Source organism: Camellia sinensis, chromosome 4 (genome assembly GCF_055761805.1).
Source record: "Camellia sinensis isolate YWXY chromosome 4, ASM5576180v1, whole genome shotgun sequence".
Lineage (NCBI taxonomy): Eukaryota > Viridiplantae > Streptophyta > Magnoliopsida > Ericales > Theaceae > Camellia > Camellia sinensis.
The window spans coordinates 92150603-92167015 of record NC_138964.1 but is presented as its reverse complement, the minus strand read 5'-3'; the positions used below and the strand labels follow the sequence as shown (position 1 = coordinate 92167015).

Here is a 16413-nt window from a genome sequence, read left to right as displayed (position 1 = left end):
ATGTCCAGTTAGTCATGTCGAACACATGTACCTTATCCAAGTGTTGCATGTCTAACACAGCTACTTCATGCTTTTAGAGAAGTCCGTGTAACATATCTAGTAAATGTGACATGTTAGAGGAATTGAAGACTCTCACACATGCATGTGTGCGCATACAATACAACTACTCACACCTAACTTCAGCAAAAGATATAGAATGCTTGAATCCTCAAATTTTAGTGGTGATCACCTCTAAAATTTCTCGGGCTTTTATAGCAATGGAAACTCTTGTATGCCTTTTTTTTTTTTTTAATTGTTAAATTTGGAATTCTTTTGGTGCAGCAACAATGCCATGAGCTTATGGACAAAAATAAAAGGCAAGGGTTCCGAATTGACAGGTCCCCAACCTATTGGAAAGGTATTGACATTGATCACTCCATATTCTCTATGTTGCACTTCCTGTCTCTAATAACTTAGTTCATCAGTAATGCTATGATTTTTGTATTCAATATTGAATTGATACTATTAAATGATAGTTTGTGCGTTTTTCTTCTTTAAGGCCAGTATGAACAATCTACCAAAATCAGAAATGGTAGACAAATGTAGTATAGCTGGACCTAGGTTTGTGAATGTTGTGTTATCAAAAGATTGGATAGCAAGGGTATTATTTAATTTTTGACAGCAATGGATAGGAATGATAGGATCATGAGCTATCTTGGTTTCTTCACTCAGTGTGAATGTCTTGTTTACTAAAATATATTGTTGCCACTGCAGAGCATCCAAAAGATGCTAATAAATGGTTTTGAAACATGGTCGCCGAAACTTACAGTCAAAAGGGCAGTGGTTGACTTTTCCTCACCCAACATTGCTAAAGAAATGCGTGTCGGCTACTTGAGATCTACAATTATTAGAGACACTCTAGCCCGTATGCTGGAGTTTTCAAATGTTGAGGTTCTTTGGAGAAACCATGTTGGTGACTGGGGTACACAGGTAAGTGTGTGTGTGTGTGTGTGTGAGCACATGCATTCTGTATGTGTGTTTGTTTTCTCTCTTTTATCTTGAAATTTTATATAAGTTCTGTTAAAATTATTTATTTTTTGATGAGGGTTTCAGTCATGGGTTGCCCTATTTTATGAGTCAACTTTTTCATTTGGATCAAAATAATTTCTTGGGTGAAACAGTAGTTTGAAGTTCTTCGGTGCCTTTTCCTTCCCTAATATGTGGTGGAAGAAGGAACTCCAACAGACCCTTCTTGTATAATTGTATTAAGTGGAAAAATTATGCTCTTTCAAATTTTTTGTTGATTATTGCTGCTCTAGAAGGTGATAATATTATGGCCTCTTTGCTGTCTGAATTATGAAAGCCTATTTCGATAATTTTTTTGTTACTTTCCTATTATGTCTTAAAGATATTATTTATGTTTTGCAGTTTGGTATGCTAATTGAATTTCTTTTCGAAAAATTTCCGAACGTGGAGGTTGTCAATGATCAAGCTATCGGAGATCCCGAGGTGAGATAAAAATTTTGGAAAATAGGTCCATTTCCTGAATTGGTACAGACATAATACTTCTTCATGTCACTTGAATATTTTTTATGCTACATCCAAGCAACAAAGTCCCTTGCTTAGATTAGCAAACAATTCAAGTAACTAGTTGCTTGTGCTGCTTGAGCAACTTATGCCTTTGATTCAATTTTTTTTCATTGAAATGAATCATGAAATTCAATGAAAGTGGGTATTATTGGTTTAACTTGAATGCTGTTATTAGGCATTCTATAAGGCATCAAAGCAAAGACTTGACGGTGATCCTGGATTCAAGGAGAGGGCACAACAAGCGGTGGTCAGTTTCCAGGTGAATCACTTACCTTTATGCCTTGAAGACTTGTGAGGTTGATTATAGTAATAATTAAATTTCTCATTTGTAAAAGAACTTAAAAGCTGTAAATTTCAATTTTCTATTTTGGAGGAAATCTGATTTATAAACTATAAATTTTGTTTCTTCTTTTAGGAAGAAAATTTGGTTAATGATTTTATCTCGAGGTTTCATTATGTTTCATCATTTATCTTATTTGGTTTCATTTCCTATGGCATAACTTGTATCACAGGGTGGGGAAGAGAAGTATCGAAAGGCATGGGCACAAATCTGTGAAATCAGTCGAAGGGGATATCCAAGAGTTTATCAACGCCTAGGAATTAAGATAGAGGAGAAGGTACTTAACTGATATTTTTCTTTCTAACTAATGACAATATCAAACATTGATTGTATTTTCCACACCTGTTTATGCGCCATGGAGCCACGTAAAAAAGACCCCAACTTTTGATTTCAATCTATAGCGTGCATGCTGAAAATAGAACATTCTTGGTTTATGGTTCACAGCCCCCTGCCCCACCAATTGTATATTTCATCCGATTCAAATGTATCTGCTTTAAGTCATTGTCACTTTATATTTTGACTGATGTTGTCAGGTTGGCCATTTTGTATGACTACTTGAACTGATGGTAGCTTGATATCTAAGATCACAATTCTACAAAGGCAAAACATTGTTATTTCGTCATCTTAGTTACTTCTTGTATAGCTGTAATAACTAAAAGATTACTTTAAATTAGTGGGCACAAGAACTGTGGCAAGACTAGACTATGAATCTTAGTTGAATTACATTATTGCCTATGCAATGAGGACATTAGTATGGTACAGGCTTAGAGTATGGGAGGCCAGAGGCCCATAAATGTAATTTATCATTGTTTATTCTTTTTTATTTTGGACTCAAGCAAATTACTCAATTCAATAGAACTAGTATTTTATATGCTAGTTTCAATCAGGAAAATTAAAAGTAAAGATATAGATAGGTGTTGGTTTTGAGGTGGCATTTGGTGTTGTAGACGATGATTCTTTTACAATGGATTTTGAACAATTGTAAAATTGAAAGTTTATGGAAAATGTTATACATATATATATATATATATATATATATTTATAATTATTGGATTCTCATTGTTGAATGGTAGATGTGTAACGAGTGAGGAATGCATCAGAACATGTTCAGGCTAGAGTGACTAAGTTGGTTAATGCTGATTTGTGGTTATGTTAACCATAAAATGTCTCATCAGTATGAAGTCAAAGTTGTGTGTTTGCCCAGTGATAGTCTTTGACATTGAGAAATTCTTCTGCTTCACATCTGATACAGGTCAAGTGTTCAGCAGAACAATGCACTATAATGGCATATATCTATATATTTAATGTTTTCTGATAGAGAAATGCTATTTATCACCAAATTCTTTTTTCACCATTTTATTTCACTTCCCATCAAGGTTTTAAAAAGCTTACGTAACGGTTTTGGCGGTTACCGCCACCCGTTACGGCCGCTTTTGCAGTGTGATTGAGATTCACAGGTGTGTCGGCCGTAGCAGCTGCCGTAGCGGTCGTAACGGTGTCGTAACAGCCGTAATGGCCTGTTACGCACCGTTACGTAACGGTTCCAAACTGTTTCTTTCGAAAAAACACACAAAAAAAAGTTGAAAATGGGGGAAGAGGGATAGAGAGAAGAGGGAAGATAAAGAGAAAATGGAGGAGCAAGAGATAGAGAGAGGAGGGAAGATGAAGAACATGTTATTGATTTGTTGAAGCTGTAAAACCTATGTTATTCTATTCAACTGCTATCACTCAACCATTTTGTTTGTGTATGTCTATCTATATATTGTTTGAAAATAATAATAATAATAATAAATATGGTCATTAGCTATTTAGCTTGGTTAAAATATGTATATATATATATTTAGGCTCTTATTCTTTCTCTTACTTTTGTCATTGTTTATCTTATATATAATAGTTAGTGATTGATTTTTTGTATAATATAAAGTCATTCATTATTAAAATAAAATGTAAAAAATTCAGTTTATAGTGATTTAAAAATATGAAATATATTGGATCATACTTAAAAATTTACAAAAATTGATCAATATTTATTTTTAACCCAATAAATATGATCATGGAAAAAAATATGCGTATCAGTAAGTTTTTTTCAAATTGTGTGAAAAATAAAAAAATTCACGGTTCCGGTTACCGCAACCGTTACACTACGGCATTTACACCCCGCAACCGCGCCACAGCCACCGCCATCGTTATGGCGACCGCAACCGCTTTTCAGAACCTTGCTTCCTATGTTTTCCATGCAATAAAAGCAATGTGTATGTGTAGTATATGTGTAGGATCCACCATATTAAAACATAGTGGGACTTACCATGACACATGGGAAACACAGAGGGGGTGAAGACTTTTTGTGATATATAGCAACTCTCTCTCTCTCATAAGTCTTACATTTTGCTTATTCTTGAATTTGATTATTGTTACACATGCTATTTAAAACCCTATTTGGAAGTGAAGTTGTAGGGAGTGTCAGATGGTGGCATGATTTGCCCGCCCTTGAATTTCATGAGTAATGAACATATCGTACTCATGAAATCAACTGTTCCTATGATTGAGTGGCAAAATCACTTGTAATTATTTTGTTTTTTGCCTTCCCGTCGGGGAGAAAGCTTTTACAATCCATATATACCTGGAGTTTTGGAGGAATTGGGTAAGCAAGGATTAATTGAAGAAAGTGAAGGTGCTTGTGTGATCTTTATTGAGGGGAAAAATATACCTTTAATTGTTGTGAAGAAGGATGGTGGTTTCAACTATGCTTCCACTGATCTTGCGGCTCTTTGGTTAGTGTTTTAAAATTTGGAGTTGATTAAAGTGTAAATTATATGACCCTTCAATATGTCATTCATTCTTGCATCTATACTTATATATGTTTAATCTAGCATCTGATCTGCATGATTTATATAATGCATCTCTCCATGTTTCTTCCTTTAAAGATATAAATTATATGATAGAATCATCTTGTGGTTCATGTGATTGAAAAGAGATCTGCTAGATGGAATTTTATGACCCAATTTTAAAGTTTACCTGGGTAATATGTGACTGCTATTTGAACTTAAATGTCATGGTTGGACATGCATTGCTTGTGCACCTTTTGTTGGAGCGGTAGCGGAATGAGTGCATTTCAGTTAAACCAGCTGCTTTCAATAATTAGGTATCGTCTTAACGAAGAAAAAGCCGAATGGATAATCCATGTAATTATGTTGGCCAGCGAGAGCACTTTGAAATGTTTTTCACTACAAGTATCAAATGTCATGTCCTGTGCTTCATGACTTTTCATGCTTTGTAGAGAGATGGGTAACATACCACTGTGAGTTTGACGGCCTTCCTTTCTATCTCTCCTTCTATTAGGCTGCGAAACGTGTTGGTTGGCTTCCAGCTAGTGAGAATATGTATCCTAAAACTAACCATGTGGGTTTTGGTCTTGTTCTTGGAGAGGATGGGAAACGATTTCAAACTCGCAGTACTGAAGTGGTTCGATTAATTGATTTGTTGGATAAAGCAAAGAGTCGCTGTAAAGCAGCTCTTGTAGAACGAGGTATAATAATGAATGATCTGCACTCTAGTTGTTTTCCTATAGCAAGGTAGCGCTTTTTATGTTCCTCATATCTATGAACTCATGCATGACATAGCATCTCATCTTTTTGATACATTAGTTAAAACTGAAGTTTTGATATAATCTCTTCAAATCTTGATCAGGTAAAGCTGATAAATGGACAGAGGAGGAGCTTGATCAAACAGCTGAGGCAGTTGGTTATGGGGCTGTTAAGTAAGATCCTCTATCCTCGTTAATTTTTTTACTTGGCAATGTTGACTGTGTGTTGCTTGTCCTCCTTTTGTACTTCTCTTTTCTATCTTAATAAAATCTTTCTTTTGTTGCTGTTAAAAAAAATGTTGATTGTGTTGCTGTTGTTGGATTTTGTCTTTGTAAACTGACAGTTGCAATGTTTGGGGTAAAACAATGTTAATATATTACATGTGGATGTGGTGTATCCTAAAAAATGTTCTGTAACAATTTGTCCATGCCTCCCAAATTCTTCTTCAAATCTTTAATCTAACTCTTCCTACAAGTCTTTTATTCAAAACACTTTAAATATACGCATTAATATGTTAATGCATATTAAATTATGATTAGGATAGGAAAAAACACATGAAAATAGTAGTTTTATATTCATCTCAAGTATATTGATGAAATATTTTCCTCTAAAGTTATAAAAATACTTAATTGTGTAAATTACGTTGATATTTTTTATATTTCGGTCCTTATGTCATTTTGATGTTTAAAATTTCGGTCCTTATGTCAATTGACTCAGGATTCATGATTTTGTCTCATTGATTAAGTTGTTAGTGGTTTTCGATTGATTAAAATGTAATCGGTGTTATCAATTTGATCAAAATTGACACAAAGTTGCCTTATTCAAATATAAAGGTGGGTAAATCTTTTCCTTATTTTTGTGCAGATAATTATACATCTTTTTGGTAATTTCTTGTTATTAATCATAGCAATGTAAGTATTAGGAGGTCGAGCATCCTTATGGTTTAGAGATGAGTTTTTGTTGTGGAACTGGAAATTAACATTACTGGCACAGAAAGACCCTTATACTTTGGTCACTTAATGTAAGTTTCAACTGCATCATCTTAAACATTCTGAAGGAGAAATGAAAATGAAGATAGTTGTTATTGGCTATTTAGTTTATGTGATACTTCGTCACATGTTTGGTCTTTGTGATTAATCTTTCATAAACGATATGCAATTTTGAAGCCTTTTAAGATAGTTTATGTACTTTGTCACATGTTTGGTCCATGTAGTGAATCTGTGCGCGCGTGCATGTGTTCATTTTTACTCAAACTTATCTATTTACTTTGACAACTTTCTTTACCGTTTTTGGGTCAGTTTTGGTTATTTTTATAATTCCTTTAAGATTCTTATTTGAACTAAAATCACTTTTTACTTTATGTTAGCCAACTTTTTTATAAGAAACCATTTAGCTGTCTGTTCATGTGGTGCTCTTCCTCTATAGCTTTCACTACCAACTAGGAGCTCCCTTAACTTGGAGAATGAAAATTTTGTTTCAGAAATTCTGAATCAGATTTCACATACATTATGAAAATTACTCGATAAATTCTCTGTAAATTACTCAGTTAATTATCGGTAAATTCTCAAAAAATTCTAGGTCAATTACTTAGTAAATTACTCATTAAATTATTAGAAAATTACTCTGTAAATTCCAAGAAAATAGCGCAGTAAATTATCTATAAATTCTTAGTAAATTATTTAATAAATTCAAAGCAAGTTAAGGAGTAAATTCTCAATAAATTACACCTTAAATTCTCAGTAAATTTCAACAAAATTAATGAGTGAAATATTCAGTAATTTATAAGTAAATTACTGTGTAAATTCTCAGTAAAATGTCAATAAATTACTCGATAAATTCTCTGTAAATTACTCAGTAAATTATTGTTAAATTCTTAGTCAATTACTCAGTAAATTACTTAGTAAATTCTCTCTAAATTACTCAGAAAATTTCTCAGTAAATTAGACGTAAAATTCTCTATAAATTATTCAGCAAATTCTTAGTAATTTATAAGAAAATTCTGAGTAAATTCTCAAAAAATTGCAAGAAATTTTTTTGTGAATTAATCAGTAAATTAGGAGTAAACTACTCAATAAATTCTCGAAAAATTCTATATAACTTCTTGGTAAATTCAAAGTAATTTCTTAGTAAATTATTCAGTAAATTACTCCATAAATTCTCAACAAATCACTCGTTAAATTCTCACTAATTTCTTTATAAATTACATTGTAAATTATTTGTAAATTTTCAGTCAATTATTTAAAAAATTCTAAGAAAAATCTCAATAAATTATGTATAAATTCTTGATAAATTACTCAGTAAATTTATAGTAAATTACACATAAAATTATCAAAAAAAAATTCGTAACTTACTTTGTTAATTTTCAGTAAATTATTCGAACATTAATTAGTGAATTTCCTGTAAATTCTCAATAAATTATTCCATAAATTCTAAGTAAATTACTTAGTAAATTCTCAATAAATTAACCCATAAAGTCTAAGTAAATTATCAATAAATTCTTAATAACTTACTCCGTAAATTCTCAATAAATTACTTAGTAATTTCCAACTAAATTACCCAACGAAGAACTTAGTAATTTCTCAGTAAACTTCTTAGTCATTTCGCCGTAAATTCTCAATAAATTAGTCAGTAAATTCTAAATAAATTACACACAAAATTCTCAGAAAATTATTCAGTAAATTCTTAGTAAATTACTAGAAAATTCTGTGTAAATTCTTAGAAAATCATTAGAAATTTTTTTGTGAATTACTCAGTAAATTATGAGTAAATTACTCTGTAAATTCTCAGAAAATTTAGTATAAATTCTTGGTAAATTACTCAGTAAATTCATAGAATTTTTTTTTTTAAAATTACTCAGCGAATTACTCTGTAAATTCTCAGTAAATTGGTTGTAAATTCTCAATAAATTACTCAGTTAATTATCGGTAAATTCTCGGTGAATTACTCAATAAATTCAAAGTAAATTAGTCTGAAAATTTTCAATAAATTTTAAGAAAATTCTCAATAAATTATGAGTAAATTACTCATTACACTCACAGTAAATTCTCATTAAAGATATAGTAAATTCGTGGTAAATAACTCGGTAAGTTCTCAGTAAATTGCTTCGTAAATGATTGGTAAGATCCTAGAAAATTACTCGACAAATTCTCAGTAATTCTCAATATACTTTTAGTAATTTACTGAGTAAATTCTAAATAAATTACTAAGTAAATTCATAGTAAATTATTCGGTGAATTACTCACTAAATTTATCTTTAAATTACTAAGTAAATTCCCAGTAAATTACTCGATAAATTCTCTGTAAATTACTCAGTTAATTATCGGTAAATTCTCAAAAAATTCTAGGCCAATTACTTAGTAAATTACTCGTTAAATTATTAGAAAATTACTCTGTAAATTCCAAGAAAATAGCGCAGTAAATTATCTATAAACTCTTAGTAAATTATTTAATAAATTCAAAGCAAGTTAAGGTGTAAATTCTCAATAAATTACACCTTAAATTCTCAGTAAATTTCAAGAAAATTAATGAGTGAATTATTCAGTAATTTATAAGTAAATTATTGTGTAAATTCTCAGTAAAATGTCAATAAATTACTCGATAAATTCTCTGTAAATTACTCAGTAAATTATTGTTAAATTCTTAGTCAATTACTCAGTAAATTACTTAGTAAATTCTCTCTAAATTACTCAGAAAATTTCTCAGTAAATTAGACGTAAAATTCTCTATAAATTATTCAGCAAATTCTTAGTAATTTATAAGAAAATTCTGAGTAAATTCTCAAAAAATTGCAAGAAATTTTTTTGTGAATTAATCAGTAAATTAGGAGTAAACTACTCAATAAATTCTCGAAAAATTCTATATAAATTCTTGGTAAATTCAAAGTAATTTCTTAGTAAATTATTCAGCAAATTACTCCATAAATTCTCAACAAATCACTCGTTAAATTCTCACTAAATTCTCTATAAATTACATTGTAAATTATTTGTAAATTTTCAGTCAATTATTTAAAAAATTCTAAATAAATTACTCTGAAAATTTTCAATAAATTATGTATAAATTCTTGATAAATTACTCAGTAAATTTATAGTAAATTACACATAAAATTATCAAAAAAAAATTCGTAACTTACTTTGTTAATTTTCAGTAAATTATTCGAACATTAATTAGTGAATTTCCTGTAAATTCTCAATAAATTATTCCATAAATTCTAAGTAAATTACTTAGTAAATTCTCAATAAATTAACCCATAAAGTCTAAGTAAATTATCAATAAATTCTTAATAACTTACTCAGTAAATTCTCAATAAATTACTGAGTAATTTCCAACTAAATTACCCAACGAAGAACTTAGTAATTTCTCAGTAAACTTCTTAGCCATTTCGCCGTAAATTCTCAATAAATTAGTCAGTAAATTCTAAATAAATTACTCGCAAAATTCTTAGAAAATTATTCAGTAAATTCTTGGTAAATTACTAGAAAATTCTGTGTAAATTCTTAGAAAATCATTAGAAATTTTTTTGTGAATTACTCAGTAAATTATGAGTAACTTACCCTGTAAATTCTCAGCAAATTTTGTATAAATTCTTGGTAAATTACTCAATAAATTCACAATTTTTTTTTTTAAATTACTCTGCAAATTACTCTGGAAATTCTCAGTAAATTGATTGTAAATTCTCAATAAATTATTCGTTAAATTTTCAACAAATTCTCTATAAATTACTCAGTTAATTATTGGTAAATTCTCGGCGAATTACTCAATAAATTCAAAGTAAATTACTCTGAAAATTTTCAATAAATTCTAAGAAAATTCTCAATAAATTATGAGTAAATTACTCATTAAACTCACAGTAAATTCTCATTAAAGTTATAGTAAATTCATGGTAAATAACTCGGTAAATTCTCAGTAAATTGCTTCGTAAATGATTGGTAAGATCCTAGAAAATTACTCAACAAATTCTCAATAAACTCTTAGTAATTTACTGAGTAAATTCTAAATAAATTACTAAGTAAATTCATAGTAAATTATTCGATGAATTACTCACTAAATTTATCTGTAAATTATTAAGTAAATTCCCAGTAAATTACTCGATAAATTCTCTGTAAATTACTCAGTTAATTATCGGAAAATTCTAAAAAAATTCTCTGTCAATTACTTAGTAAATTACTCATTAAATTATTAGAAAATTGCTCTGTAAATTCCAAGAAAATAGCGCAGTAAATTGTCTATAAATTCTTAGTAAATTATTTAATAAATTCAAAGCAAGTTAAGGAGTGAATTCTCAATAAATTACACCTTAAATTCTCAGTAAATTACAAGAAAATTAATGAGTGAATTATTCAGTAATTTATCAGTAAATCACTTGGTAAATTTTCAGTAAAATGTCAATAAATTACTCGATAAATTCTCTGTAAATTACACAGTAAGTTATTGTTAAATTCTTAGTCAATTACTCAGTAAATTACTTAGTAAATTCTCTCTAAATTAATCAGAAAACTTCTCAGTAAATTAGACGTAAAATTCTCTATAAATTATTCAGCAAATTCTTAGTAATTTATAAGAAAATTCTGAGTAAATTCTCAAAAAATTGCAAGAAATTTTTTTGTGAATTAATCAGTAAATTATGAGTAAATTACTCAATAAATTCTCGAAAAATTCTATATAAATTCTTGGTAAATTCAAAGTAATTTCTTAATAAATTATTCAGCAAATTACTCCATAAATTCTCAATAAATTCGTCTAAAATTCTCAACAAATTACTCGTTAAATTCTAAATAAATTCCCCATAAATTACTTTGTAAATTATCTGTAAATTTTCTGAAAATTATTTTAAAAGTTCTAAATAAATTACTCTGAAAATTTTCAATAAATTCCAAGAAAATTCTCAATAAATTATGTATAAGTTCTTGATAAATTACTCAGTAAATTCATAGTAAATTACACATAAAATTATCCAAAAAAAAATCATAAATTACTTTGTTAATTTTCAGTAAATTTTTTGAACATTAATTAGTGAATTTCCTGTAAATTCTCAGTAAATTATTCCATAAATTCTAAGCAAATTACTTAGTAAATTCTCAATAAATTAAACCGTAAATTCTAAGTAAATTATCAATAAATTCTTAGTAACTTACTCAGTAAATTCTCAATAAATTACTTAGTAATTTCCAACTAAATTAACCAGCGAAGAACTTAGTAATTTATCCGTAAATTTCTTAGTCATTTCGCTGTAAATTCTCAATAAATTAGTCAGTAAATTCTCATTAAATTACTGAGTAAAATTCTAAATAAATTACACGCAAAAATCTGAGAAAATTATTCAGTAAATTCTTGGTAAATTACTAGAAAATTCTGTGTAAATTCTTAGAAAATCATTAGAAACTTTTTTGTGCAATACTCAGTAAATTATGAGTAAATTACTCTGTAAATTCTCAAAAAATTTTGTATAAATTCTTGGTAAATTACTCAGTAAATTCACAAAAATTTTTTTTTAAATTACTCTGTAAATTCTCAATAAATTGGTTGTAAATTCTCAATAAATTATTCGTTAAATTTTCAACAAATTCTCTATAAATTACTCAGTTAATTATCGGTAAATTCTCGATGAATTACTCAATAAATTCAAAGTAAATTACTCTGAAAATTTTCAATAAATTCTAAGAAAATTCTCAATAAATTATGAGTAAATTACTCATTAAACTCACAGTAAATTCTCAATAAATTATTCAGTAAATTCTCATTAAAGTTATAGTAAATTCGTGGTAAATAACTCGGTAAATTCTCAGTAAATTGCTTCGTAAAAGATTGGTAAGATCCTAGAAAATTACTCAACAAATTCTCAATAAACTCTTAGTAATTTACTGCGTAAATTCTTAATAAATTACTAAGTAAAGTCATAGTAAATTATTCGATGAATTACTCACTAAATTTATCTGTAAATTACTAAGTGAATTCCCAGTAAATTACTCGATAAGTTCTCTGTAAATTACTCAGTTAATTATCGTTAAATTCTCAAAAAATTCTCGGTCAATTACTTAGTAAATTACTCATTAAATTATTAGAAAATTGCTCTGTAAATTCCAAGAAAATAGCGCAGTAAATTATTTAATAAATTCAAAGCAAGTTAAGGAGTGAATTCTCAATAAATTACACCTTAAATTCTCAGTAAATTACAAGAAAATTAATGAGTGAATTATTCAGTAATTTATCAGTAAATTAATTGGTAAATTCTCTGTAAAATGTCAATAAATTACTCGATAAATTCTCTGTAAATTACTCAGTAAGTTATTGTTAAATTCTTAGTCAATTACTCAGTAAATTACTTAGTAAATTCTCTCTAAATTACTCAGAAAACTTCTCAGTAAATTTGACGTAAAATTCTCTATAAATTATTCAGTAAATTCTTAATAATTTATAAGAAAATTCTCAGTAAATTCTCAAAAAATTGCAAGAAATTTTTTTGTGAATTAATCAGTAAATTATGAGTAAATTACTCATTAAATTCTCGAAAAATTCTATAAAAATTCTTGGTAAATTCAAAGTAATTTCTTAGTAAATTATTCAGCAAATTACTCCATAAATTCTCAATAAATTCGTCTAAAATTCTCAACAAATTACTCGTTAAATTCCCCATAAATTACTTTGTAAATTATCTGTAAATTTTCTGAAAATTATTTTAAAAGTTCTAAATAAATTACTCTGAAAATTTTCAATAAATTCTAAGAAAATTCTCAATAAATTATGTATAAATTCTTGATAAATTACTCAGTAAATTCATATTAAATTATACATAAAATTATCAAAAAAAAATTCATAAATTACTTTGTTAATTTTCAGTAAATTTTTTGAACATTAATTAGTGAATTTCCTGTAAATTCTCAGTAAATTATTCCATAAATTCTAAGCAAATTACTTAGTAAATTCTCAATAAATTAATCCGTAAAGTAAATTATCAATAAATTCTTAGTAACTTACTCTGTAAATTCTCAATAAATTACTTAGTAATTTCCAACTAAATTACCCAGCGAAGAACTTAGTAATTTATCCGTAAATTTCTTAGTCATTTCGTTGTAAATTCTCAATAAATTAGTCAGTAAATTCTCATTAAATTACTGAGTAAAATTCTAAATAAATTACACGCAAAATTCTCAGAAAATTATTCAGTAAATTCTTGGTAAATTACTAGAAAATTCTGTGTAAATTCTTAGAAAATCATTAGAAATTTTTTTGTGAAATACTCGGTAAATTATGAGTAAAGTACTCTGTAAATTCTCAGAAAATTTTGTATAAATTCTTGGTAAATTACTCAGTAAATTCACAAAATGTTTTTAAAAAAATTACTCTGCAAATTACTCTGTAAATTCTCAGTAAATTGGTTGTAAATTCTCAATAAATTATTCGTTAAATTTTCAACAAATTCTCTATAAATTACTCAGTTAATTATCGGTAAATTCACGATGAATTACTCAATAAATTCAAAGTAAATTACTCTGAAAATTTTCAATAAATTCTAAGAAAATTCTCAATAAATTATGAGTAAATTACTCATTAAACTCACAGTAAATTCTCAATAAATTATTCAGTAAATTCTCATTAAAGTTATAGTAAATTCGTGGTAAATAACTCGGTAAATTCTCAGTAAATTGCTTCGTAAATGATTGGTAAGATCCTAGAAAATTACTCAACAAATTCTCAATAAACTCTTAGTAATTTACTGAGTAAATTCTAAATAAATTACTAAGTAAATTCATAGTAAATTATTCGATGAATTACTCACTAAATTTATCCGTAAATTACTAAGTAAATTCCCAGTAAATTACTCGATAAATTCTCTGTAAATTACTCAGTTAATTATCGGTAAATTCTCAAAAAATTCTCGGTCAATTGCTTAGTAAATTACTCATTAAATTATTAGAAAATTGCTCTGTAAATTCCAAGAAAATAGCGCAGTAAATTATCTATAAATTCTTAGTAAATTATTTAATAAATTCAAAGCAAGTTAAGGAGTGAATTCTAATAAATTACACCTTAAATTCTCAGTAAATTACAAGAAAATTAATGAGTGAATTATTCAGTAATTTATCAGTAAATTACTTGGTAAATTCTCTGTAAATTACTCAGTAAATTATTGTTAAATTCTTAGTCAATTGCTCAGTAAATTACTTAGTAAATTCTCTCTAAATTACTCAGAAAACTTCTCAGTAAATTAGACGTAAAATTCTCTATAAATTATTCAGCAAATTCTTAGTAATTTATAAGAAAATTCTGAGTAAATTCTCAAAAAATTGCAAGAAATTTTTTTGTGAATTAATCAATAAATTATGAGTAAATTACTCAATAAATTCTCGAAAAATTCTATATAAATTCTTGGTAAATTCAAAGTAATTTCTTAGTAAATTATTCAGCAAATTACTCCATAAATTCTCAATAAATTCGTCTAAAATTCTCAACAAATTACTCGTTAAATTCTAAATAAATGCCCCATAAATTACTTTGTAAATTATCTGTAAATTTTCTGAAAATTATTTTAAAAGTTCTAAATAAATTACTCTGAAAATTTTCAATAAATTCTAAGAAAATTCTCAATAAATTATGTATAAATTCTTGATAAATTACTCAGCAAATTCATAGTAAATTACTCATAAAATTATCAAAAAAAAATTCGTAAATTACTTTGTTAATTTTCAGTAAATTTTTTGAACATTAATTAGTGAATTTCCTGTAAATTCTCAGTAAATTATTCCATAAATTCTAAGCAAATTACTTAGTAAATTCTCAATAAATTAATCCGTAAAGTCTAAGTAAATTATCAATAAATTCTTAGTAACTTACTCGGTAAATTCTCAATAAATTACTTAGTAATTTCCAACTAAATTACCCAGCGAAGAACTTAGTAATTTATCCGTAAATTTCTTAGTCATTTCGCTGTAAATTCTCAATAAATTAGTCAGTAAATTCTCATTAAATTACTGAGTAAAATTCTAAATAAATTACACGCAAAATTCTCAGAAAATTATTCAGGAAATTTTTAGAAAATTCTGCGTAAATTCTTAGAAAATCATTAGAAATTTTTTTTTGAATTACTCAGTAAATTATGAGTAAATAACTCTGTAAATTCTCAGAAAATTTTGTATAAATTCTTGGTAAATTACTCCGTAAATTCACAATTTTTTTTTTTAAATTACTCTGTAAATTCTCAGTAAATTGGTTGTAAATTCTCAATAAATTATTCGTTAATTTTTCAACAAATTCTCTATAAATTACTCAGTTAATTATCGGTAAATTCTCGGTGAATTACTCAATAAATTCAAAGTAAATTACTTTGAAAATTTTCAATAAATTCTAAGAAAATTCTCAATAAATTATGAGTAAATTACTCATTAAACTCACAGTAAATTCTCAATAAATTATTCAGTAAATTCTCATTAAAGTTATAGTAAATTCGTGGTAAATAACTCGGTAAATTCTCAGTAAATTGCTTCGTAAATGATTGGTAAGATCCTAGAAAATTACTCAACAAATTCTCAATAAACTCTTAGTAATTTACTGAGTAAATTCTAAATAAATTACTAAGTAAATTCATAGTAAATTATTCGATGAATTAATCACTAAATTTATCTGTAAATTACTAAATAAATTCTCAGTAAATTACTCAATAAATTCTCTGTAAATTACTCAGTTAATTATCAGTAAATTCTCAAAAAATTCTCGGTCAATTGCTTAGTAAATTACTCATTAAATTATTAGAAAATTGCTCTGTAAATTCCAAGAAAATAGCGCAGTAAATTATCTATAAATTCTTAGTAAATTATTTAATAAATTCAAAGCAAGTGAAGGAGTGAATTCTCAATAAATTACACCTTAAATTCTCAGTATATTACAAGAAAATTAATGAGTGAATTATTCAGTAATTTATAAGTAAAT

General features: G+C 27.2%; 1 protein-coding gene across 12 annotated transcripts in view; it reads left to right on the top strand.

The window, feature by feature from the left end:
* LOC114277671 (arginine--tRNA ligase, chloroplastic/mitochondrial-like) overlaps positions 1–6317 on the top strand; it is a 58804-nt gene extending 52487 nt beyond the window's left edge. For 8 of the 12 annotated variants that reach the window (XM_082925328.1, XM_082925333.1, XM_082925332.1 and 5 more), the window contains 7 exons: positions 322–397; positions 809–969; positions 1408–1488; positions 1745–1828; positions 2082–2186; positions 5249–5435; positions 5597–6313. In XM_082925328.1, the coding sequence (XP_082781454.1) occupies positions 322–397; positions 809–969; positions 1408–1488; positions 1745–1828; positions 2082–2186; positions 5249–5435; positions 5597–5670 (768 nt within the window). In that variant the 3' untranslated portion in view covers positions 5671–6313. Of the gene's footprint in view, positions 1–321; positions 398–753; positions 970–1407; positions 1489–1744; positions 1829–2081; positions 2187–2442; positions 3694–5248; positions 5436–5596 lie in introns of those variants that run through there. The other 4 variants (XM_082925335.1, XM_082925334.1, XM_082925337.1 and 1 more) reach the window with 4 other exon arrangements.
* Positions 6318–16413: the final 10096 nt, after the last annotated feature.